The 26,066-nt window shown below is 40.8% G+C and overlaps 1 protein-coding gene across 1 annotated transcript in view; it reads left to right on the top strand.

Moving 5' to 3' along the window:
* Positions 1–26,066, top strand: part of prss56 (serine protease 56) — a 69,574-nt gene that overhangs the window by 38,900 nt on the left and 4,608 nt on the right. The window contains exons 10-16 of the mRNA XM_060834444.1: positions 3,515–3,674; positions 6,379–6,567; positions 15,068–15,238; positions 17,605–17,698; positions 21,166–21,325; positions 21,640–21,778; positions 23,303–23,392. Of these exons, the coding sequence (XP_060690427.1) occupies positions 3,515–3,674; positions 6,379–6,567; positions 15,068–15,238; positions 17,605–17,698; positions 21,166–21,325; positions 21,640–21,778; positions 23,303–23,392 (1,003 nt within the window). The remainder of the gene's footprint in view (positions 1–3,514; positions 3,675–6,378; positions 6,568–15,067; positions 15,239–17,604; positions 17,699–21,165; positions 21,326–21,639; positions 21,779–23,302; positions 23,393–26,066) is intronic.

A 26,066-nucleotide genomic window follows, 5' to 3' on the forward strand; every position in this document is an offset into this window, starting at 1 on the left:
AGCCTTTAAGGACATGTGGGGACCTCTATTCCTGATGAAGGGCTTTTGCCCGAAACGTTGATTTTCCTGCTCCTCGGATGCTGCCTGACCTGCTGTGCTTTTCCAGCACCACTCTAATCTAAAATGTGCAGGAAGAGACAGGGCAAGTGTGGCACAGACCCTTGGCAGGCTGGACTGAAAGATAGTCCACATTCTCACTTTTGTAGTGACTCCAATACTTGGCTGCCTCCATTGAAAGGGAGACCCAGAGCCAGTAGAATGTTCAGTGGTTGTTAGATATGCACCCGAGTTTGCCCACCATCATTTTAGCCATGGGTGCTTAGTTCCAATCTCACTCCAAGTGGACCATCTTCTCAAGGAGTCAAACAAACTTCAGAGGTTGCATCAAGGGCATAGAGTCATAGGGATGTACAGTACAGAAACAGACCCTCCAGTCCAACTCATCCATGCCGACCAGATATTCTAAACTAATCTAGTCCCATTTGCCAGCACTTGGCCCTTATTCCTCTAAATCCTTCCTATTCATATATCCATCCAGATGCCTTTTAAATGTTGGTGTTCAATCATTGTGCAGAATAAACAAATTTGTAAATATATATTTATTTGCTGTATTTTACCATCTATTCTGGGTTTATTGTCTAAATTGGACAAGATAAGGTTCTCCAAATTGAAATATATGGAGCAACTTCAACCAGAAAAAGGAGGATTTTATTATAACTGCCACATATTGGAACCTCTGTCCTAAACAGCAAAGTGGGCGACTAGAGATCGACTCATCCATCAGGGAGCCACGCACCTATTTGGTGGGGATTGCAGTCAAGGCACTACAGATGAATCTCAGGGACAATGAGTGTAATAATAGTCTTGTGGAGGAACCAGACTTTAAAATGCCCAATCATTGAATGCCGCACACACACCCTATGAGACAACAATGGAATCTGTCATGTATCTACTGGCTCAAGGAAGGCAAGGTCTGTCATGTGCCTGGGGTTCTCAGAGGAATGTTAGAACGTTAGGCAGTGAGGTGGGCAATGGTAAACTCTAATGAATTTATCATTATTGTGGAGCTAAGTGGAGGAAACAGGTGCACACTTTGCAGCCCATTGTACTGGAAAAGTTGTCAGTGAGAGTTTGCTCAGGCCTCATTGTAGTTGTTGCACTGCAGGGTGATTGAGGATGTAAGGTGCATCAGGAAAAGTCTCAGGATATGGAACAACTCTGCAGTATCCACCATGGAATATGACTCAAACATCTTTAATGCAAGAACCATTTTTGCAGCAACATCCAGGAGGCAGCGAGCGAAAAACACTAAGTATATGCTTGGTTTTGCACTTGAATTTCTGAAGCACCATAATCTCAAGTGGGCAGCAGTTAATTGGGAAGCAGAATTTAACTTTGGTGAGAAGGCTAATTATGAGATGCAAGAATATGTATACAGTCTTCTTGCAACCTAATGACAAGACACTGATCTCTCCATATGATGAGGGAGGGCTTAATTGTGAAAGCTTGACTTGAAAGCAAAAATCTGACTTTTGCACACTTGCCTGAATAAATCATTGCACTCACACCAATCTCAATCTGCGGAGGGGCAAATTGTGCCCATCATTTTCTAATGTTTCCCAGTGATTGAGGCTTCAGGCTTAGGCTGTGAAGTCATACAATGAGCCATAGCCTTCATTCACAGATAATGGGAGAAAGTGAGGACTGCAGATGCTGGAGATCAGACTCGAGAGTGTGGTGCGGGAAAAACACAGCAGGTCAGGCAGCATCCAAGGAGCAGGAGAATCGATGTTTTGGGCTAAAGCCCTTCATAAGCCTTTCCTGATGAAGGGCTCATGCCCGAAACGTCGATTCTCCTGCTCCTCGGATGCTGCCTGACCTGTTATGCTTTTCGAGCACCACATTTCAAATAATGGCCTAGTATGCTTTAATGCGCAAAAAAAAATTGTATTCAACAATGTAACACATTTAAGAGATGGGCAATCTCATTCACCTCAATTTTTTTATGAATTTTAGTTCGTATCTGTTTGTTCAGTCTTTGTTTTTAATTAATGAAGAAACATATTCAATTTTGTTTATCCTGATCAAATTTAATTTTAATTTCATAAATTGGGCAATTCACCAGAGCAGTCAACAAACCTGCGGTGAGATATTAAGGAGCCAGAAAGGCTCCCTGTCTAGTCAGCAGCAGACTGCTACATTACAAAGTTCAATAAACCTCATAATCAATTTCAGTTTGCATTGAGTTGAAAACTGCGCACAATTGCAAGGTAAAGACATATTTGAAAACATAGTGGGCAAAGATTTGCTTAGAAAGAGCTGAGATATTGGAATCTGAAACAATACTACAGAAACTAACCCAAAAATGTAACACTTTGAGACCACATTTCACAACCTAGTGTTCAAGTTTCATGCTGTGAAAGTCAGACACTTGGGCAAGAGCATTCTAATTTCAAACACTTACTGTCAGGATATAGGTGTTGCTGGCAACCTCGTACTTTTACTGCTGTTGTCAGTGATTACAGAAATGTAGTTCTGGGCCTTCTCCAAGAATCACTGTAGTCCTTTTGTGTTAGTGCTCCCACAATTGTGTTGGGAAGAGAAGGGGTTGCCCTGTAATTTTGACCCAGCTTTAAGGAAGACATGAGGGTGTATATCAAAATCAGGATAGTGGGAAGTTTGGAAGTGCTGACATTCCATGGGATTGCTGCTGTTGTTTTTCTTAGTGGTAGAAGTCACAAATCTTGTCTAATAACATGGGAGAAATTTGTTTGCAATGGATATAAAAGGAATTCAGCAGGCTTTGCATCCAAATTCTCACAATGGGCTCCCATCCAATAAAATTTTATATTGCAAAGCATCAAACGTAAAATCCATCACAATTTAAATTGTGCAGTAGAGTAATTGGAAAATAAATTGAATTGAATGTGATGCTCAACATCAAGTCATATTATTTCTAAGAACAGAATAATGATGTAAATTATGTTGTTAAAATAGTATATACTTGGCATAAATTTACTGTTAAAAATATTATTGTCGTGAATAGATGACAAGATTGAGTTTTCTCTACATTTTTCAGGTTTGGTGACCAGCTGAGTCATACAGACCATAAAGATTCAGGATGGATTTCTGTTCCCTACTGAGTTAGCTGTTCATAACGAATTGCCAAAATCACCACCAGAACTGATACTAGCAGCTCTCATTTGGGACAGCAAACAGTGCTCCTGGCTACACAACTGCAGCTTTTCCTGGAACTATGCACATCTTTAAAGATAATTAAAGGACAGTTCCATGTTAAACTAAAACTTAAATAGACTCCTGACAATTGCTGTCTGGGCTCCAAAACAAATAACGTGGGCAAGCCATGGGATTGGAAGATAATTGTAGCTTGAGAAATAATTTATCTTTAGAAGTGGAAAGGAGGGAAAAGCTTGATTTGAACAAAGATTATTTGTAAATCTTTAAGAATTATTAATGCTTGAATAATGTATACTGTTGTCTTGTCCTTTTATAGGGAGACTCTGGAGGACCACTGACCTGCATAGATCCTGTATCTAATCAGTGTTATCTGTATGGGATTACATCCTGGGGTGATGGCTGTGGACAGCCAGGAAAACCAGGGGTCTACTCCAGGGTACCAAGTTTTATAAACTGGATCAACAATGAAATAAAAAGTAAATATCTTTATATTATATCACAAGCTTCTTTTACAATTATTCTAATCTAAACTCTTTTGTGAGCTATGGAAAAGGTTGCTTCTGATGAATATACTGTTCCAATGACATAAGGAAGAAGTCACCGTGCTATAAAAGGAGAAATGATGCAGGCCTTTGGGAAAGACTGAGAGTAGGGCTAATTGGATAGCTTTTTCAAAGTCAGTACAAACATACTTGGCCACTTAGCTTCATTCTGTACTCTAAAAATCGATTCAATGTCAGCCTAGAAAAACATCTGAAGGTAGCCAAGAGTTTCAAAATGTTGACAGCATCTCTCAGAAAACTGACAAGAATAACCTGATTACAAGCTGATAAATGTAAAGTAATTTTATATATAGTATACCCAATATTCCTCAAATTGCAATAAAGCAAAAAGACAGCAAGACATGAAAACCTGAAATGAGAAAACTGAATTTTCAGTGTACAAACAAGCAATATATTTCTAGGAAAATCTGATGGCATGCTCCTCTATGTTTACATTAATTTGATTCATTCTGATTCATTTTAGGTGCTGTTAGATTTCATATTTAATCTAATTATGTTTGGAATTTCAACTAAACAAGCAAATTATAATATCCTAGAGGTTTCTATAACAGACAGCCTCTCACATCCAAGTTCCCCCATCATTCCCTTACTGCTCCAGTGCTCTGTCCCAACTAACCACCGTTCCCTCAAATTTTCTTACCAGCTGTGCGAGCCTCCAAGGCCTGTGTGTGACATCGATCTCCAGAACCAGAAATCAATGCTGCAATGGGCATCTGCACAGCTTAAAGGGAACATTGCAACCACCCACTTGTATTTCACTCCTCTTCAAATGTTTGAATTCATATCGGCAAATTTCTCCCTGTTGTCCTTCAACTCAATTTTATACTTCATCCTACAACCAGGTTTCAGTTGGTTTTCATCTTCTTCCATACAAGATGGCAATCTTCTTTCCCATAAACTGTTCAAGCTCACCATCTCCTTGCTAAACCTCCTCAACACTTCTTCCACATACTCCATTCAAAATGACAACTTTTTCCACACTCTGTTCAACCTTGCTCTCATCTTCCTTACACTCTGTGGAAGATACAACTCTCTCTCTTCAGTTCAAACTGACATTTCTCTCCTACTCCTAGCAATATTGACATTACTATTCTTTCCCTAAGTTCATTCTGCATTCTTCGCTTTTACTTTAACTGCCTTCTCATTTTTTATATGCAACTATTTTCTTTCTTCTATTTCTATCAAAAATCCCATCATTAGCATTATTTTTATTCCCCCCTACCTTCTCCTCACTCCTTCATTACATCTATTCTTCTTCACCAATATCCATTTTCGTCTTCTTTTGTATCTTTTGTACTGCCTATTTTCTCCCCTTCTATTTGCAACTTCTCTCTCTTCATATATTTCACTTTTATTTCCAAGTATTGAACCTCATTGATATCCATTGTCCCAAACATTTTCTTTCTGCCATCCACAATCACCTTTTCTTTCCATCCAAATTATTTCTACTTTAATTTCTTTATTGATACTCATTTCTTCTTCCATTCTACCCTTCCTCCCACCTTACTTGAATCTGGCAGCTTGTTGTCTGAATTGGCCAATGTTGCTTTTGCTGCTAATATTAGAAGTGCGATGTGTTTGTAAAAGAGGCAGGGCTAAGAGATTGTAATGTTGGGAGAGTGGACTGGTCTGAAGGGGCGGTTGTCAAAAAATCATTAATGTACTGACTGGAGCTGGAAATACTGAAGATTAAAGTGTATAAATGTACAAAGCCAAGCTGTGCAATCAGAGAACTATTGTAGGTTATAATAGTTTCATATTAATGTGCGCATACTGCATATCTGCTGTAGAAGGGAAAGAGAATACAATTAGAAATTGTAGCCAAGAGCTTAGGAGCTGATGCAACATTGTTTTGTTTACTGTTCATTGGTTGCTCTGGCAACTGTCTGAATCACAACCATTGGGAGGAGAATTCTGCTTAGTTCTACATGACATTTCCACTTTGTTAGGTATTTAGTCTGTATCGTCATCTAATGATGAATTAGGCAATACTTAAACTTCTGCTCACATCTGAAGAGAACTGTCCTGTAATCTTCAGTGAGTGTTTGCCTTTTGCCTGTAAAACACTAAAGCATGACTTCAGCAAAAGACCAAAAGCTAACTGAACTGGCCTCTTATATTCTTGCCTTGCCACTGGAAAGTAAGTGAGCTAGTACAGTGAATAACCTGCACTTAATGTACGTCTATCAGACAGAATAGCTAAGACACATTACCGTGACCACCAGAGGTCAATTTCTATACCTCTCAAAACTGCCAGAGCATATTTCAGAACATTCTATAATTCCTATGTTTTACAATACAGAGTTTTTTAAAAAAACTGATATTAACATGAAATGAGTTTTGATATGTGGATAGTTTTAAGAAATATGAAAACTGCAAAACTCAGGGATTAATTTCATCAAGCTGCAACTCTTTTCCAACTGAGTATTACAATTTAGGAAAGAAACAATTGTGAGTAAAAATGATTTCTGTGCTGGTTCAAGATCCAGTTCTAACAGAAAACAAATAATTGCAAGATTATTATACTTTGCAGTGGTAGAAGGTTCTGCTAATGGTATGCTCCTGCCCCAATAGGGATTATTTCAGTAAATTAATGTCCTGTCTGGTGTCCTTCCAGAATCTCCTGGAAGTCGAGAGCCAACCTGCTTTGACTTTCAAAAACTCTTGGAGATGCAGAATGCACAGCGAAAATCTGAAGTTACCCGACTCTGTGCATTCTATCGGAGGTTCTGCCCACCTTTATCAAAAACAACAGCTTGCAGCCGATACATTGAGGAAAGATGCAAAGTGAAAATGAAAAATTGTGGTAAGCAGGTTTCTGCATTTAACTTTTTAAAAAAAGGCAAGCTGGAACATGGGTGTATTTTGATATTTTCCGATGAGTGGGAGGGATGATTGAGGAGATCAAAGTTTACAGAGGACAATGACACTTAGAACATTTGCAGGTATATGGAGATCCTGGAGAAGCTGGATTGTTCTCCTTGAAGCTGGGATAGTTGAGAGGCGGTTTGACAGACATGCTCAACATTATGAAAGGTTTTGAGGCAATATATAAGGAGAAATTGTTTCTAATTCCAGAACTGGAAATAACCAGTGGAGAGTGATTGAGTATGATCGACTAAGAGCAAAAGGAAATGTAAGGAATTTTTTTAAATGCAGCAAATTGCTTTGATCTGTAATTTAGTTGAAAGGGTATGATAGAAAACATAAGCATTCAAAAGAAAATTGAATAAATACAATGAAGGGAAAGATCTTTTTGTTTCAGCTATCAAGACGGAATGGGGCAAGGGAAGAATTAGATGGCTATGCCAAACAGCTGGTGCAACAATAATAAGCCAAATGTCTTCCTTAGCTGCTTATGATTCTATGATCAGGTCAATTTTCATCTTTATAACTTGAGCCATAAACTGGTGAAATGGAGCAATCACTCAAGACAGAATCTATCTGATTTTCAACCCATCAAATTCAATTATTCCATTGAAGCCAATAGATTCTGTACCAGCTGAGGTCAAAATGAAGGATTCTCTTTCATAATCTGCCTGAGGCATAGTGACACTCAAGTTAAACCACTACGAGTCACATGTCTCTAATAAGAGAACAGCTCAATGGCCTGGTAAGAATATAGGAACTTTACATTTGTAATAAATAAATAAATATGTTCCACTCGATTACTGCCCAGGTAGTTAGAATAAAATTCCTTTATATATTTACTGTTAATAATCTACCTTCAATGTGAAAGTCAAAGCATCCTGGCCAACTTCACTCTTTTATTATGGATTTAACAAAGCACAGTATGAGGAAGGCCAATTTTCACGGTACTAGGCAAGAACTTTCAAAAGCTGATTGGGCGCAGATGTTCGCAGGTCAAAGGACAGCTGGAAAATGGGAAGCCTTCAGAAATGAGATAACGAGAATCCAGAGCAAGTATACTCCTGTTAGGGTGAAAGAAAAGGCAGGTAGGTATAGGGAATGCTGGATGACTAAAGAAATTGAGGGTTTGGTTAAGAAACAGAAGGAAGCATATGTCAGGTATAGACAGGACAGATCGAGGGAATCCTTGGAAGAGTATAAAGGCAGTAGGAGTATACTTAAGAGAGAAATCAGGAGAGCAAAAAGGGGACATGAAATAGCTTTGGCATATAGAATTAAGGAGAATTCAAAGGGTTTTTACAATTACATTAAGGACAAAAGAGTAGCTGGGGAGAGAATAGGGCCAATCAAAGATCAGCAAGGCGGCCTTTGTGTGGAGCCCCAGGAGATGGGGGAGATACTAAACAAGTACTTTGCTTCAGTATTTACTGTGGAAAAGAACATGGAAGATGTAGAATGTAGGGAAATAGATGGTGAGATCTTGAAAAATGTCCATATTATACAGGAGGAAGTGCTGGATGTCTTGAAACAGATAAAAGTGGATAAATCCCCAGGACCTGATCAGGTGTACCCTAGAATTCTGTGGGAAGCTAAGGAGGTGATTGCTGGGCTTTTTACTGAGATATTTGTATCATTGATAGTCACAGGTGAGATGCCGGAAGACTGGAGGTTGACTAACGTTGTGCCACTGTTTAAGATAGGTGGTAAGGACAAGCCAGGGAACTACAGACCAGTGAGCCAGACATTGGTGGTGGGCAAGTTATTGGAGGGAATCCTGAGGGACAGGATTTAGAAAGGCAAGGACTGATTAGGGATAATCAACATGGCTTCATGTGTGGGATATCATGTCTCACAAACTTGATTGAGCTTTTTGAAGAAGTAACAAAAAGGATTCATGAAGGCAGAGTAGTAGATGTGATCTATATGGACTTCAGTAAGGCGTTCGACAAGGTTCCCCATGGGAGACTGATTAGCAAGGTTAGATCTCATGGAATACAGGGAGAACTCGCCATTTGGATGCAGAACTGGCTGAAAGGTAGTGGAGGGTTGTTTTTCAGACTGGAGGCCTGTGAGCAGTAGAGTGCCACAAGGATTGGTTCAGGGTCCACTACTTTTCATCATTTATATAAATGATTTGGATATGAGCAGAAGAGGTATAGTTGGTAAGTTTGCCGATGACATCAAAATTGGAGGTGTAGTGGACAGCGAAGAAGGTTACTTCAGATTACAACAGGATATTGATCAGATGGGCCAATGGGCTGAGAAGTGGCAGATGGAGTTTAATTTAGATAAATGTGAGGTGCTGCATTTTGGGAAAGCAAATCTTAGCAGGACTTATACACTTAATGGTAAGGTCCTAGGGAGTGTTGCTGAACAAAGAGACCTTGGAATGCAGATTCATAGCTCCTTGAAAGTGGTGTTACAGATAGATAGGATACTGAAGAAGGCATTTGGTATGTTTTCCTTTATTGGTCAGAGTATTGAGTACAAGAGTTGGGAGGTCATGTTGCGGCTGTACAGGACATTGGTTAAGCCACTGTTGGAATATTGCATGCAATTCTATTCTCCCTCCTATTGGAAAGATGGTGTGAAACCTGAAAGGATTCAGAAATGATTTACAAGGATGTTACCTGGTTGGAGGATTTGAGCTACAGGGAGAGGTTGAATAGGCTAGGGCTGTTTCCCTGGAATGTCAGAGGCTGAGGGGTAACCTTATAGAGATTTATAAAATCATGAAGGGCATGGACAGGATAAATAGACACAGTCTTTTCCTTGGGGTGAGATAGCCCAGAACTAGAGGGCATGGGTTTAGGGTGAGAGAGGAAGGATATAAAAGAGACTTAAGGGTCAACTTTTTCACTCAGAGGGTGATACAAGTATGGAATGAGCTGCCAGAGGAAGTGGTGGCAGCTAGTACAATTGCAACATTTAAAAAGCATCTGGATGGGTATATGAAAAGAAAGGGTTTGGAGGGATATGGGCCAGGTGCTGGCAGGTGGGACTAGATTGGGTTGGGATATCTTGTCGGCATGGACAAGTTGGACTGAAGGGTCTGTTTCCATGTTGTACATCTCTATGACTCTATGAGTCTATGTGAATGTAGTTAATCATATTTACTCCTGCATACAAATCTTTTGTTAATCCGGTCCATGTATAGCATATTCAACTTGAACTCTGCCCACTGATTATGAGGAATCAACCACCTGGATTTACAATGCAACAATCTAGTTCTACAACCTGGCTGTCTCTAGGGAGAAAATTTTCATCGTATAAATTTGTGTGTTGGGATCAGATCAGATGTTAACATTTTGAAAGTCTCAAATCGAATACCAAATATTGCGACTACAAGAGAAGATCAGAGGCTAGGAATCCTGCAGCAGGTGCCTCACCTCTTGACTTCCAAAAGCCTGTCAACCATCTACAAACCACAAGTTAGGAATATTGTGGAATATTTCCCACTTGCCTGGATGAGAACAGCTCCAACAACATTCAAGAAGCTTGGCATCTTGAAGCCCACTTAATTGGCACCATATCCACAAACATCCATTCCCTCCACCACCTTCACACAGTAGCAGCAGTATGTACCATTTACAAAATGCTCTGCAGAAGTTTGCCAAAACTCCTTGGACAACACCATCCAAATCTTTGACAGCAACCATCTAGGAGGATAAAGACAGGAGATAGATAGCAACCTTACCACTGACAAGTTACTCTTCCAGACATTCACCTTCAACCTTGGAAATATATCACCATTCTTTAAGTGTTGCAGGATCAAATCCTAAAATTCTCTTCCCAACAGCAGCTGGGTGGTCGCTGCACCAAATGGACTGCAATGGTTCAAGGAGGCGCATCACCACCATTTTCTTGAGGGCAATTAGGAGTGCAATAAATGCTTGCCCAGCCCATGATGTCCATGACTTTGAATGAGTAACCAAAACTACCCACGTCTGAGTTTGTCAGAAGTTGGTCAGCTGTCAGACAACCAACCTTGCTTCCAGGTTGGTTATTTAAATACTTTAATGAGGATGGTTGCCTCTAACTGAAAACTTCTTTTCTAGTTTAACACTGGCTGAAAAGAGAGACTTTTTGCTGAGGCTTTTGATTTAACACTTAGGACAAACTCAAGAATGGCAAATTTCAAACAGTCATGACAATTTATACTAGAGAACAAGGGTGCTGATTGTTTAACAGGGTGACATTGATTGACCAAAGTATTATCATGGAGAAAGCAAGTGTTGTTCTTTTGGGGAATCACCTCCAACAGTAGACATTTTGTCTTGGGCTTGCAAGTAGAAATTGATTGTTTACTTTATTCAGTTATGAACTGAAAAATGTGTTGCTGGAAAAGAGCAGCAGGTCAGAGAGCATCAAAGGAGCAGGAAAATCGCGCTTCGGGCATAAGCCCTTCTTCAGGAGTGAGGAGGGTGTGCCAAGCAGGCTAAGATAAAAGGTAGGGAGGAGGGACTTGGGGGAGGGGCTTTGGGATTGCAATAGGTGGAAGGAGGTTAAGGTGAGGGTGATAGGCCGGAGAGGGGGTGATGGCAGAGAGGTCAGGAAAAAGATTGCAGGTCAAGAAGGTGGTGCTGAATCCGAGGGTTGGGACTGAGAAAAGGTGGGGGGAGGGGAAATGAGGAAAGTGGAGAAATCTGCATTCATCCCTTGTGGTTAGAGGGTTCCTAAGCGGAAGATGAAGCGCTTTTCCTCCAGGCGTCGTGTTGCCATGGTCTGGCGATGGAGGAGGCCAAGGACCTGCATGTCCTTGACAGAGTGGAAGGTGGAGTTAAAATGTTCAGCCACAGGCGGTTGGGTTGGTTGGTCCGGGTGTCCCAGAGGTGTTCTCTGAAATGTTCCGCAAGTAGGCGGCCTGTCTCCCCAATGTATAGGATGCCACATCTGGTGCAGCAGATGCAGTAAATGATGTGTGTGGAGGTGCAGGTGAATATGGAAGGATCCTTTGGGCCTTGGAGGGAAGTGAAGGGGGAGGTGTGGGCACAAATTTCGCATTTCTTGCGGTTGCAGGGGAAGGTGCCGGGAGTGGAGGTTGGGTTGGTGGGGGGTGTAGACCTGACAAGAGAGTCGCGGAGGGAGTGATCTTTCCGGAATGCTGATAGGGGAGGGGAGGGAAATATATCCCTGGTGGTGGGGTCCATTTGGAGGTGGCGGAAATAACAAAGGATGATACGATGTATCTGAAGGTTGGTGGGGTGGTAGGTGAGGACCAGTGGGGTTCTGTCCTGGTGGCGATTAGAGAGGCGGGGTTCAAGGGCAGAGGAGCAGGAAGTAGAGGATATGTGGTCGATAGCATCGTCAACCACGTCTGAGGGGAAATTGCGGTCTTTGAAGAAGGAGGCCATCTGTGTTGTTTAGTGTTGGAATTGGTCATCCTGGGAGCAGATGCGGCGGAGATGAAGGAACTGGGAATATGGGATGGCGTTATTACAGGGGGTAGGGTGGGAGGTGGTGTAATCTAGGTAGCTGTGGGAGTCAGTCGGTTTATAATAAACGTCCGTGTTGAGTCGGTCGTCCGAGATAGAAATGGAGAGGTCTAGGAAGGGGAGGGAGGAGTCTGAGACAGTCTAGGTAAACTTGAGGTCGGGGTGGAAGGTGTTGGTAAAGTGGATGAACTGTTCAACCTCCTCTTGGAAGCACGAGGTAGCGCTGATACAGTCATCGATGTAGTGGAGGAAAAGGTGGGGGGTGCTACCAGTGTAGCTGTGGAAGATGGACTGTTCCACATATCCGACGAAGAGGCAGGCATAGCTGGGGCCCATGCAGGTGCCTATGGCTACTCCTTTGGTTTGGAGGAAGTGGGAAGATTGGAAAGAGAAGTTGTTCAGAGCGAGGACCAATTCAGTCAGTCAAAGGAGGGTGTCAGTGGAAGGGTACTGGTTGGTTCGGTGGGAAAGGAAGAAGCGGAGGGCTTTGAGGCCTTCGTGATGGGGGATGGAGGTGTATAGGGACTGGATGTCCATGGTGAAGATAAGGCATTGGGGGCCGGGGAAGAGGAAATCATGGAGGAGGTGGAGGGCGTGGATGGTGTCCTGAACGTAGGTGAGGAGTTCTTGGACTAAGGGGGACAGGACTATGTCAAGATATGCAGCGATGAGTTCAGTGGGGCAGGAGCCTACTTTATTCAGTTAACCAAACATTGGAATTAGGGTCAATGTATTTGGTATTGCACTGACACTGAAATTTATACTTGACTTTGCTCAATTGTGTGGTAGACATTTTTCAGATTGATAATTGCATCTACTATTCATATTTTTCACTGTACTATGCAGTGGCAACATGTTCATTCAACTTATCATAAAAGGCAGAGTGCAGACTGTACTTGAGCTCTTGTAATATAATGTAATGTGATTGTTTGAAATTTAGCATTCTTCTTTATGTCCTGCTGAGTGCAAGATCACACAGATTATATTTATCTTGCACATGATGCATACAGGGTGAGTTGTGGTGAGTTGTTGTCTGAGTTTGGCTGTCAGATTATGAGCTGTCATGAATCCAAGTGATTGGAGTGTATGTTTGGGTGGTTGAGAGAAGCTGCATTAGGACCCTGTTCAAAAGGGCCACAACACACTGCAGCACTCCCAACTTGCGAAGAGAAGAAGAATACCTCTGCAGAGTGTTCACCAAGAACTGATATCCCCGCAACTTCATCTGTAGATGCCTACCAGACAAACAACATGACAAGAGCTTGCCACGACCCAACGTTCTAACCATTCTACTTACATAAAAAACATTCTGGGACTGACAGCCAGACTTCTCTGACCACTCAGATTCATGACAACCCATGAACTGACAGCCAAGCTCAGACAGCAACTCACCAGTTCAAAAAACCCTAAACCCATCATGTGCAAGACAAATGTAATTTATAAAATTCCATGCTAAGACTCAACGAAACACTATCTAGGACAAATAGGCAGACAACTAGCAAAACGCATCCACAAACACCAACTAGCCACTGAACGGCCTGACCAGCCGTCCTTAGTAGTATAGACACAGATGAAAAGGACCACAAATTTGACCACACAACATTCACAGGAAAAGCCAAACAGAGGGCAGACAGAGAATTTCTAGAAGCATGGCACTCATCCATGCACTCCATCCACAAACACTTGGATATAGACCCAATATACCGGCCACTACAACAAACAATGGGAACCAGCAACTGGAAGCAGCAGGAATGGAACCAAATAAATTCCAGAAGGCGCAGTATGGCAGCACTCTACAGGGCGTGCCAGAGCAGTGAGGATATCACCTAGACAGGGGACAAAACATCTGCAAATCAACTTCTCAACTCAGCAAGCACACCCACAACCACGGCAACCAACACCCAAGCTACAAATCTTTACACAACCCTTGTGGTTTAATTGTTGCATGTCTGGATTATGTACTAATGTGATTTGTAATTGAATATTCAGCCCCTGATGGAAGTGTACTGGGTCACAGTTCTTACCTAATGACATGACCCTTTGATTTGAGAGTCGTTGAGAATATAAATTGGCATTTCTGAATGGACCCAGACCTTATAGCCACTTAATTCGACATGTGCTAATTGACATAATGAAATAAGATGGCTTCCAAGTGAAATCAAATATGATGATGGTTGTTGCTTCCAGACTGGGATGGGTGAGGTTGCCCAATGTGTTATGGTTCCAGACAGCATGCCCCAAATGGTTAGGCTCCCGGGTGAACTGGCCTCCTTGTTTATTCACACATCCCACAAAAATAATTAGTAATGCAACACACATACATGCAGATTAGAAATAAGAGGTAAGTCCAAAAGGATAAAGTTATGAAAAGCAGATGTATGGATCAATCATTGAAGTGATTGTGAAAACAGATTAATACTGTGGCCATTTTAGTGGAGCTTCACATATTCTTGTGACATTCTATGTATGTATCTCTTCAGACAGCTACTTAATTCCCATATCTACACATATTTTGGAATTAAAAATTTAAAATGTCCATGGTATTTTGGGATTTTGACCTATGGTCATGACATTTATCATCGGCACAGTTTATTAAGGGGTGCAATCCTTTATGTATGTCAAGACTACATTTCATTGTATTTATAACACTAAGAATTTAGATTATGAGAAGGCTTTCATGAATTGACTTTAATGTCAGCAAACATAACGGAGACATTCTAACATACTTGGGTTGTAACACGAGAATTTGAATAGCAGCCTCTGCATATTTCTGGCAATGTTATTGACTTTTGACAATAATAGCGAAGGTACTTTCTTTTCTGTTGCACTTTCTGTAATTTTCAATTCAAAATGTCTATTAATGTACTTTCAAAAATTTTATGAATAAAGTACATTTTTGGAAAAGAATATAGTCATGAAAAGAAATAGGTACCTATTTTAAATTATTGTTAGCTTTAGTCCTCTTGCAGTATTCAATTCATTCAACTTTATTTATTTCAGAACTCAGGACATTTTTGCAGAAACTGCTGGACCTGCTTCACCCAGTGGAAGAATTTATCCGCATTCGAGACAGTTTCTCCTTCTTCACAGAGACAGTTCCAAAATTCATGGAGAACATTTACACAAACATTTTTCCAACCCAAGGACAGCACTTAGCAAATCATAAGAAAGGTATACAATGAAGTGATGGGATTGTGTGGGTTATCAAAGTTAATCTTTGTTTTAATTCAGATTTTGCACATTAATTGCACAAACAGAAGAGCTTCTCTGATACTTATACTAATCATTCATTGGATGTAGGTATGCTCACTAGACCAGCATTTATTATCTGTTCCTAATTTCCCTTGAGAAGGTGGTGGTAGGCCAACATTCTGAACGAGCGCAGTGAATGTGGTGTGCGTACAGATGATGCTGTTAGGGAGAGTGTTCCAGAAGTTTTCCCTAGCGATGTTGAATTAGTTGGATGATGTATTTCTTGTGTTATAACAGAGAATACACTTCATAAGTATTTAATTGGCTGTGACGAATTTTGGGATGTCATGGGTCACAAAAGGCACAATATAATTGCAATTCTGCCTTTCATTAGGGATATCCCTTAATGTAGCAATTGGTGAGTTTGTCCAGGGAAACAACGCATTGACAGCAGGAGAGGAAGGATGCCATGCCACTTGGAGGGCTGGAGGGAAGTTCCCTGTCATGTTTGGTAGTGTGAGTGTGTCGATTAGAGCTGGTGGGAAAATATGACTTGGAACACATACTGCAAGAAGTCAGTGTGCAGGTTCAACAAGTAATTAGGAAGATAAATGGAAAGTTGACCTTTCTAATAAGGAAGACAGAGTCTAAAAATAGGAAGGTCTTCTTATAATTGTGCATGATATTTGAGACACGTCTTATATCTCGTGTACAGTTTTGGTTTCCTTGCCTGAGGAGCGAGGAGTATTAGAAGCAGTTCAGAGGAGGCTGATCCCTCAGATAAAGGAGTTTTCATTTGAGGAAAGGCTGAGCTGGTTGGTTTTATAATCATTGGAGCTTAGAAAACTGAGAGATGACCATAATGAAAAATATAAGCTTCTAAGTGGGCTCAGTGCAGTAGATTTTGAGATGAACTAGAGACACAATTTAAAAATAAGGGGGTTCCCATTTAAGACTGAGATGAGGAGAAGTTTTTCTCTCAAAGACTTGTTAATCTTTAGAATTATCTTCCCCAGAGAACAGTGGAGACTGCATCAAGGAAGATAGTCAAAGCTGAAATGGAGAGATTTCTGATCATCAAGTTAATGGACACAAGCAGGAAAGTGGAGTTAAAGCCACAATCAGATCAGCTGTAATCTTATTGAATGGTGAAGCAATATTTATGGCCTATTCCTGCTCCTATTTCTTATGACTTTATTGGTGAGCAGGGGTGTGGAAGATCAGAAATGTCTGAAGGGCATATGACAAGAAATGCTGTTCCCTTGGATCAAAAAAGGTGCACATTATATTCCCTTTCATTGTTGGATTTCATTGGACACTATGTACAGTAATGACAAAGTTCAAACTGCAATCCCAAATACATTGTGAGAACATGATATAAATATATTAATGAAGCATCCTTTCTCTCCACAGCAGGATGTTCAGATACACCAAAATCCAAACTTTAAAATAAGAGCTCATGGTGGCACAGTGGTTAGCACTGCTGACTCACTGCGCCAGGGACTCGGGTTCTATTCCAGCCTCAGGCGACTGTCTGTGTGGAGTTTGCACATTCTCTCCATGTCTGCGTGGATTTCCTCTGGGTGCTCTGGTTTCCTCCCACAGTCCAAATATGTGCAGGTTAGGTGAATTGGCCATGCTAAATTGCCCATAGTGTTCAGGGATGTGTGGGTTCGCTGCATTAATCAGGGGTAAATGTAGAATAGTAGGGCAGAGGAATGGGTCTCAGTGAGTTACTCTTTGGAGGGTTGGTGTGAACTTGTTGGGCCAAATTGCCTGCTTCTACATTGTAGAGATTCTATAACATCAGAGGCATGCACAGAAAGGCCATTTTGAAAAGGCCAGTGGAAACAATGAGAATATGTAACAAATGTATTTCCCACCAGTGTCATTACACAATGCTAGGTTCAAAGGCTTCCCATGCATTTGGGAGCCAATATTGGATAGTAAAGTCAAGGATTGAAATGTTAAACACTCCAAGTAAGTTGAACTGATAATTAGCCAATCATTTTCTCCTCCCTGTCCCAATATTTGGAATAATTTTAAAAAGGAACTTTGTCCTCCAACTGCCCAGAGTTGGATGGCTAATAAATAAATTAGAGCCCAGAAACTTCTGTATGATCTGAAAGGACCTTTGCTATAATTATAACCAGTAGCCATTCCATCAGTGCTTTGGCTGAGCTAAAGAATTAGGTTCTTATTTGTAATAGCTCATTGTTACTACGCCACCATAAGATATACAATCTAGTTTCAAATCACAGTTACCAAGTTATAAAGTTTATAAAGTGAAATTATGCTTCAAGTTTGATTTGTTAATTAATATATACATTTTAAATAATTAAAAGAATGGATACAAACAAATGATCTGTTAGAAGAAAGACATGGACGGTCGCTGGAAACTAATTTAGAGTCAAATATTCAGCAGAATATCAGCAACAGGTGAGCACATTTTTCTACTACTTAAATTCCTTTCCCTTCCCAAACCATCTCAAATGGCCCAACAGTATTTCTGCATGTTTGAATTTAGACTGCATATTCAGTAAGTTATTTAATGATGTAGGGCATCCTAACAAAGCCTGATCTTGTTGGATTATATGGATTGATTCTGATCTTGTTGGATTCCAGAAGGATCAAGGGACATAGGGATAAGGTGAGAAAGGAGAGATGAAATAGGTCAGCATTGATTTTATTGAGAGGAGTAGGTTCAACGATTCACATGGCCTTTGGTAGATTTAAGTTGTGATGTTTTTATGTCCTTTTATGATGTTCACACAAACTAACTTTCCAACAGAAGTGATTGGATAGCAAAACTAACAGTGTCACAGGTACACTTCCTGCCTCATTGTCTAGAAAGTTGTAGTTTCCTATTGTTACTTTCACTGAGCTCAGCAAAAACAACAGAGGTGAAATCTGTGATATTGCCTAGCTTCAAAATACTTTTGATATATCAATCACAATTCATTACCAGGTGAAAACATTCCTTTTCACATTGTTATAAGGCATTATTTAGTTTATGGATGGTAAATGTACTAGATGGGGGCCATGGGTTGCCGTAATTTAGAACTAAGTTGATATACAGATCTCAACTGGTGAATGGAGGAGCATAAATTGACATAGAATATATGTGGGGTGTGGGATGTGGATGGTTGGGGAGAGAGGTACCTTGGCATGGAGGGTATGAGGGGCAGCACAAGGTGGGTGGATGCACGGCCTGGCCTTGAGAGCATGGCGCCCATTGTGGCTCTTTAGGGGGAATACTTTGGCATGACTGACACCATGCTTTGGAGCAAATGGGGGCATATGGAGGTAAGTGTTGACATCGATAGGGTATGAAGAATGTTAGTAATGTAAAGAAAGAGGATTGGAGGGATGTTTCATGTTTTATTCTTTATTTCAAAACTTAAGACACAGGGCACGATTCCCAAGCTAGGTCTGCCATGTAGCCAGCCTTCAAACCTCTGGGGCCCTCATCCCCAACTTCCCCTGCCCCTCCCACCACCCTACCAAACATCCAATGTCTAGGCAGCCATTTTTAAAGGTCAGACTTGTGGAACCAAGCTTTCTTCCATCTCTCTGCAGTCAACCTGGGTCTGTGGCTGCTGGAAATCTGAAATAAAAGTGGAAGATGTTAAAATATTTAGTAGGATTGGCAGTTTTGTGGAGGGAAAAACTGTTGATGCTTTTGATATTTGTTCCATTATTTGGGCTGAAGTTTTCCAGCCTTGTGGAGCTATTTTCTGTAAGGCAGACACAATAGTCATTTCTTTCAGTGATTTGTGTTAGTAGTGTTGATTGTACTATACTATTGCCAGTTTACATTAACTATGCTAAATCATATCTCTGAGAACCATTTATCTGAGTTATTGGGACATATGATATGGTTTTATAGATTCTTTGTTTATTTATAATAAACCACAGATTTCTAATTTTATAAATAGAGTGAATAGCTCAAAATGTACAAATGGCCATTGAACTGGCTGCCTGTGAACGTGCAAATGGTGATGTCAATTACTGACAACATATGTCCCAAAGGTGGAATAGATCTGCACGTACTGGGCTATGCCACTGTGCTCTAAATGTAGAGGTTGATTAGGCATAGTCAACACGGTTTTTTTGAAGGTATGTCATGCCTCACAAACCTTATTGAGTTCGTTGAGGAGGTGACTAAAAAAGGTGGATGAGGGTAAAATGGTTGATGAGGTATATATGGATTGCAGTAAGGCGTTTGATAAGGTTTCCCATAGTAGGCTGTTGCACAAAATATGGAGGCATGGGATTGAGGGTGATTCAGTGGTTTGGATCAGAAATTGGCTAGCTAAAAGAAGACTGAAGGTGGTGGTTGATGGAAAATGTTCATTCTGGAGTTCAGTTACTAGTGGCATACTGCAAGGATCTGTTTTGGAGTCACTGCTGTTTGTCATTTAATAAATGACCTGGATGAGGGCATAGAAAGATGGGTTAATAAATTTGCAGATGACACTAAGGTCAATAGAGTTGTGGATAATGCTGAAGGATGCTGCAGATTACAAAGAGACATAGATAAGCTGTAGAGCTGGGCTGAGAGGTGGCAAATGGAGTTTAATGCAGAAAAGTGTGAGGTGATTCATTCTGGAAGGAACAAAGGAATGCAGAGTACTGGGCTAATTGTAAGATTCTTGGCAGTGTAGATGAGCAGAGAGATCTTGGTGTCCATGTACGTAGATCCCTGAAAGTTGCCAACCAGGTTGATAGGGTTTTTAAAAAGGCATATGGTGTGTCAGCTTTTATTGGTAGAGGGATTGAGTTTCAGAGCCATGAGGTCAATGTTGCAGCTGTACAAAACTCTGATGTGGCCGCACTTGGAGTATTGCGTACAATTCTGGTCACAACATTACAGGAAGGATGTGGAAACGTTGGAAAGATTTCAGAGGAGCTTGACTGGGATGCTGCCTGGTATGGAGGGAAGGTCTTATGACGAAAGGCTGAGGGACTTGAGGCTGTTTTCATTGGAGAGAAGGAGATTGAGAAGTGGCTTAATTGAGACATGTAAGATAATCAGAGGGTTAGATCGGGTGGACAGTGAAAGCCTTTATCTTCGGATGGTGATGACAAGCATGGAGGGGGACATAGCTTTAAACTGGGAGTGATAGATATAGGACAGATGTCAGAGACTAGTCGGGTCGTGGAATGCACTGCCTACAACAGTAGTAGACTTGCCAATGTTAAGGGCATTTAAATGGTCATGGGATAAACATATGGATGAAAATGGAATAGTGTAAGTTAGATGGGCTTCAGATTGGTTTCACAGATTGACGCAACATCGAGGGCACATTATTACATAGAACATAACTGAGCTGTAATGTTCTATGTAACAATGTCGCAGTAGTAATGCCAGTAACCCTGTTGAGGCCAGCATCTCCAGAATAGTGGCAGACATCCAAAGCAGGGACAAAGGCCACCCATTTTGGGTGAGAAAGAGAGATATCAGCTCCAGACTGAATTTCACTTACTGACTTCATTGACCTTATAAGAACTGGCACAATGGACTACCCTGCCAGTTGGAAGTCAGCTCCACCCATTGCTTAGCAATGACCGTAACACTATGAGCTGGAGTTTCTTTGCTTGCATCTAGAACTTGCAATCCGATGAATCACAACCTCCTACAAAAAGTTTTAACTTATACATAGAACAATGATCAAAGATTGCTCTCCCAAAATTGCCTGCATGGAATTCATTTACAATGAATATGTCATTTTCCTATGCAGAAAATGCTGTGTACACAACAACTTATGCAAGTTTTACTTTTGTTATATGTAAGTAATTTCTATGTTGTCTAGTGGCATAAAGTAGAAGACTGTTCACTATTTTTATTTAGTAACTATTGGCTAAAGCAAACACACATTTACCTGAATTCCTCTCTTTTCAAGAACTGTAGAAATGGGAACAATAGACGTTCAAAACTTGTTCAAAGGTATTGGACCTGATTTGGACAATTGGATCAAATATTTTACTGAGAACATAGATTTCACTGATGAGGACAGAGAACGGGACAATACAGGCAGAAAAGAAGGGCAACTGTTTTTCCAGGTATAGTAGCCAGGAATTTCATAGTTCCATTGCAGTATTAGTATTGAACACAAATAATTCTACAAGTGTAGAGTACAGCCAGTATCTGGCAACATTGTAAATTTTATAGAGGCTAAGTTTATAGCATGCAAGATGAATATGTCTGCCTTGGCACTGCTAGTGTTGGCTTTCCTCATCCCATTTCCTTTTCTTTTCCCTCAATTATTTCCTAACTCTTCATTATTCCTTTTAAGTGGTAAATGGAGTGGTTATTCATCACAAGATGTTTGTGAAAGATGTTTGCCAATATTTTATTTTAAAATTCCAAAAAACAGATGGAATCACTGAAAGGAGATCTTCAAAGTCTGTTGAGGAGCTTGAGTTCCCAGCCTGAGATAGATGAGATACTATCCTACATGCAGAAAACTCCATATGAAGCAGAGAGTTTGTCTCCAACACTTTTGAAGGATAATGGTATGTTTTAAAAACTTCCAGTCACACTAGTTGTTGAACTTAATTCACAACTCTACGTTTACATTCTTTCTCTTTTGTGAGATTGCCGCGTCCACATAAAGATAAGATGGTTTGTGAATTTATCAGTCTGTCTTATTGTTAGGCAGAAGGAAACAAGTTTGAATATGGCAAATGAGAAATCAGAAATTAAAACTGCACATGCTGGGAAAAGTTAGTACAGGTAGAAGATCCTTAATCTGAACATGCAAAAACCAAAAAGCTTGGAAATCCGAAGGTTTTTCTGAAGTTTTTTTCTCATTAACAAGGTTGTTTGGCAAGCAAACAGTTAACCCAAGTCGACACCCACTCTATGCGTGTCGCTTAGATGTGTGTGTGTGGGGGGGTGGGGTGGAGGGGGGGCATGGCCAAGTACATTCTTACTTAGGAGTTTGCTTCTCCAGTCAGATTTTTAAAATTTCACCATTAAACTCACTTATTCTGAAAACTGAAAAATTCCAAATTCCGAAAAACAGCTGGTCCGAGCATTTCAGATAAAGGATTTTCTATCTGTTGATCTGCTTATATTTGGGAAGACAGAGAAACAGACTTAACATTTTGTGTCATCATCATTATGGGAATACCAACACCTACAAGTTCCACCAAACCTTACAGCATCCTGACTTGGACTATAGTGGTTCACTATTATTGTGTCAAAATCCCTTCCTTACAAACGCTGTGGGTAAAGCAGCCCAATAAGACTGCTCACTACCACTTTCTCCAGAACAATTAAGGTGGGCAAAAAAGGCTGTCCTAGCCAGCAACACCCACTTCCCAAAAATTAATTTGAAAAGGTCAAATGTGACTCTTCTTCAGAGTGAGGTATCAGGACTGTCCACTTAGATTTGACACCTTGTTTTAATATAACATGCAAGAGGTTTGCACACGTATTAGTGAACTTCAAAAGACTTTATTAAACAAAGGCATTTACAAGGTATGGTATTGGGCATTATGCCTCTGATGCCCTACAGACCAGAGTTTCAGTTCCATGTAATTTGGCATTATGATGACATGCTTCCGTTTGCATATACTCAGTGGTTATCCTTACAGGGAAGATAGAATTAACCCTTTACCCTTTGCAGCACACCAACCTGTTACCTAGTTGCAACAGAGTGAGAAATTTTAACCAGAAGAATAAGGAGACTATCTTTGTCTCATCTGTGTTCTCAGATGTGATGAAGTTAGTCATCCCTCTCTTCAGCTGGAGGACAGTATGGGTTGTTTGGCCTCCTCTCCCAACCAGAGTGGTCTCCATCCACTTGTCTTTTGAACAAAGAAAGAGACTGTATAAAGAAAGGTTGTGGTCACTTCTCTGTCCTTTAAACTGCAGAAGGGAAATGATATGAAAGCAAAAGGATTAGCAAGTTTAGTATAGTTAAATTCAACTCATTTGCTGACTTGAAATAAAAGCCATGGCTTCATTATTTCTGAAAACACTTCAGAAATGCTTATAAAAGAAATATAACTGAAAGCAACTATTTTTAATAGGACTGAATTCATCTAAAAATGACTTGAGGGTGAAGAAACAAGATGATTTAAATGTTGTACCAGACGCTGGAGTGTTTTTGAAGGCCAACGGTGAGTTGTCAATTTGTATACAAACAAACATGTCAGCAAATTTTGAAAGGAATCATCACTTAGAGGAAAAGGTGCTTTCACTGAAATTCAAATCTGAATGTAATCTTTGCTTGGGTCTGAGTTGTGAGATTAGCATCAAAGTTAGACATAAACTGGAGAACAACATTAAATATGAACTTAAGTATGGATTTTGTACTTAACTGAGAGGGAGGCACAACTAATTAACCCCTAAAATGCAAGGATATTTGAATTTATTTGTTTTAAAGTCCTTTCTAATCCAATACCTAAATCCTAGAGAACATTGTGGCTCACAAGTGTCAGCCAGTGACCACTTCACACAGCCTATCCATCTTCCCTTGATAAGGTGAATGGAAATGTCATCATCATGTTTACTCCAAGTCACACACCACTGGGATTCCACCATCCTTTTATCTTTGTTGGATTAAAATCCCAAAAATTCTTAAAAATAAATGATATTGTGATATCATCAACATGAACCATATTGCCTTGCCAGTTATGTCTACATCCTCAGAATTCTTAGAATTAAACAGTTATTTTCCATTTAACACCTCTAATCATTGTGCATGCTAAAGACAAATTCTGCACACAGCCAAAGGCCAATGCTGTGAATAAAAAGATTATATATTGGCAATAAAAGTGGCAAGACCAGACGGCTGAACTGGATGGGTCAGTTGAGTCAACGGCAGTAGGTGCCAATCTTGTCGGGTCAGATCAGTGGGCCAGTGGTGGTTGGGTTAGGGCCAGGTTCAGGGGCAGAAGGTTATTGAATCAGTGGGTCAGGTTGGGATCGAGGGTAGTGAGAGGTTAGCTGAGGAAAGTCGGGTTGGATGGGTACATTGGAAATCGGACTAAGCATGGTCAGGCCGGGAGGGTTGGTAGCAACTGGATTCAGTGGAGTTGGATCAATGGAAGAGGATGGGCGGTGGTGGGGGTGAGTGTGGGGGGGGGGTAGGCGGGGGGGTGGTGGTTGGTGGGGTGATGTGATGATTGGGCCCACCTGAGTCAGGCTGGGAAAACATTGGCTCCAAAAGGATTGAATCAGGCACAATGGTGGTTGGACGTAGGGAAGGATAACATTTAGAGGAGCATTAATGGTGTGTCAGTGACCTCTTTAGCAGTTACCCATAAGTTAGTCAAGTTTTAAATCCTCTGCCTTTTCCTGGGTTATTGTTAAGCTTAATTGCCAGAGCCCTCTGGAACCTTCAACAATGACGGGCTATTTCAGATGATTATCGATGTAAGGGAATTAATCATTGGAAAATTCAATTTTCTTCGGAGTCAGCTGCAAAGGAAATTCTGCTTGGTTTTAACATGCAATGCCATTCCAGGCTGCTCCAGCTGTTACTGCCCATTGGAATTTCTGAGCCAGTCACTTAAATGAACTGATTTAAAACAATAGATTTCTTTCCATAATTCAGCATTAACTAAGATGAATAGATTATTTACATGTAAAGTGAAAATAAATAAACAAGTGAGGTGTTAAAGAAAAGCAGGTTTTAATTGATAAATTTAGATGAAAAAGAGTGAGCAGAGGCTTGCGTGAAGCATAAACTCTGCACAGACCAATTAGACCAAATAATTGATCCAGTTTTGCACATTCTGTGGAATTTAGTAACTACCAAGAACTGCTGATAGTTCACAATATTTTTTGTGATTCGTAACAGATGTTGGTTGACCAACCAGATAAATGTGTCATTTCTGCAAGAATGGGTGCAGCTAGCAGATCAGAAGTTGTAGGAGCTGGAGGAGACAATTCAGTTCAGTCATTGGGTCTGCTCCATCACTCAATGGGATCATAGCTGATAATCCTCAAACCCACTTTCCTGCCTTTTCTCCAGAACTCCTAGTTACTTTACTAATTGAAAATCCATCTATCTCAACCTTGAATATATTTAATGACCCAGCCTCAACAGAATTCCACAGATTCACAAATCTGTGAGAGAAGAAACTCCCCCTCATCGCTGTCTTAAATGTCCAACCCATTATTCTGAGATTATGCCCTCTGATGCTAGACTCTCCCACAAGAGAAAACAACATTTCTACATTTACCCTGTCAAGTTCCCTAAGAATCAATAATGACTTCTCTCATTCTTTTACATTCCATCAAGCCAGGCCCAATCTACTCAACCTGTCCTCACAGGACCATCTGTATCAGCCCTGTGAACTTTCTCTGAACCGTATCCAATACTCAGATAGGGGTCCCTAAACTGTTCACACTATTCCAGCTTTGTTCTGACCAGTAGCCTGTATAATGGCTAGTTCGTGATGCAGATTGACACCAAACAGCACAACATCAGTTCCCATACCAACTGAATTCACCATGAAGGTTCCATCTTCTCAACCTTGCCCTTTGCCTGAGGTGGGGTAACCCTCAGGTTAAACTTACCAGCAGTCGTCTTTCTCTGATAAGATATTAGCCTGATGGTCCTCTGGGACTATGGTGACTTTACCTTTATAGTTTCAGCAAAACCTGGGTTTAGATCAGAGTGGTACTGGAAAAGCACAGCAGGTCAGGCAGCATCCGAGGAGCAGGAAAATCGACATTTTGGGCAAAAGCCCTTCATCAGGAATAGAGGCAGGAAGCCTCCAGGGTGGAGAAATAAATGGGGGGTGGGGGTGGGGGTGGGGGGGAGTGGGCTGGGGAGAAGGTAGC

This window comes from Hemiscyllium ocellatum, chromosome 13, assembly GCF_020745735.1.
Source record: "Hemiscyllium ocellatum isolate sHemOce1 chromosome 13, sHemOce1.pat.X.cur, whole genome shotgun sequence".
NCBI classification, from domain to species: domain Eukaryota; kingdom Metazoa; phylum Chordata; class Chondrichthyes; order Orectolobiformes; family Hemiscylliidae; genus Hemiscyllium; species Hemiscyllium ocellatum.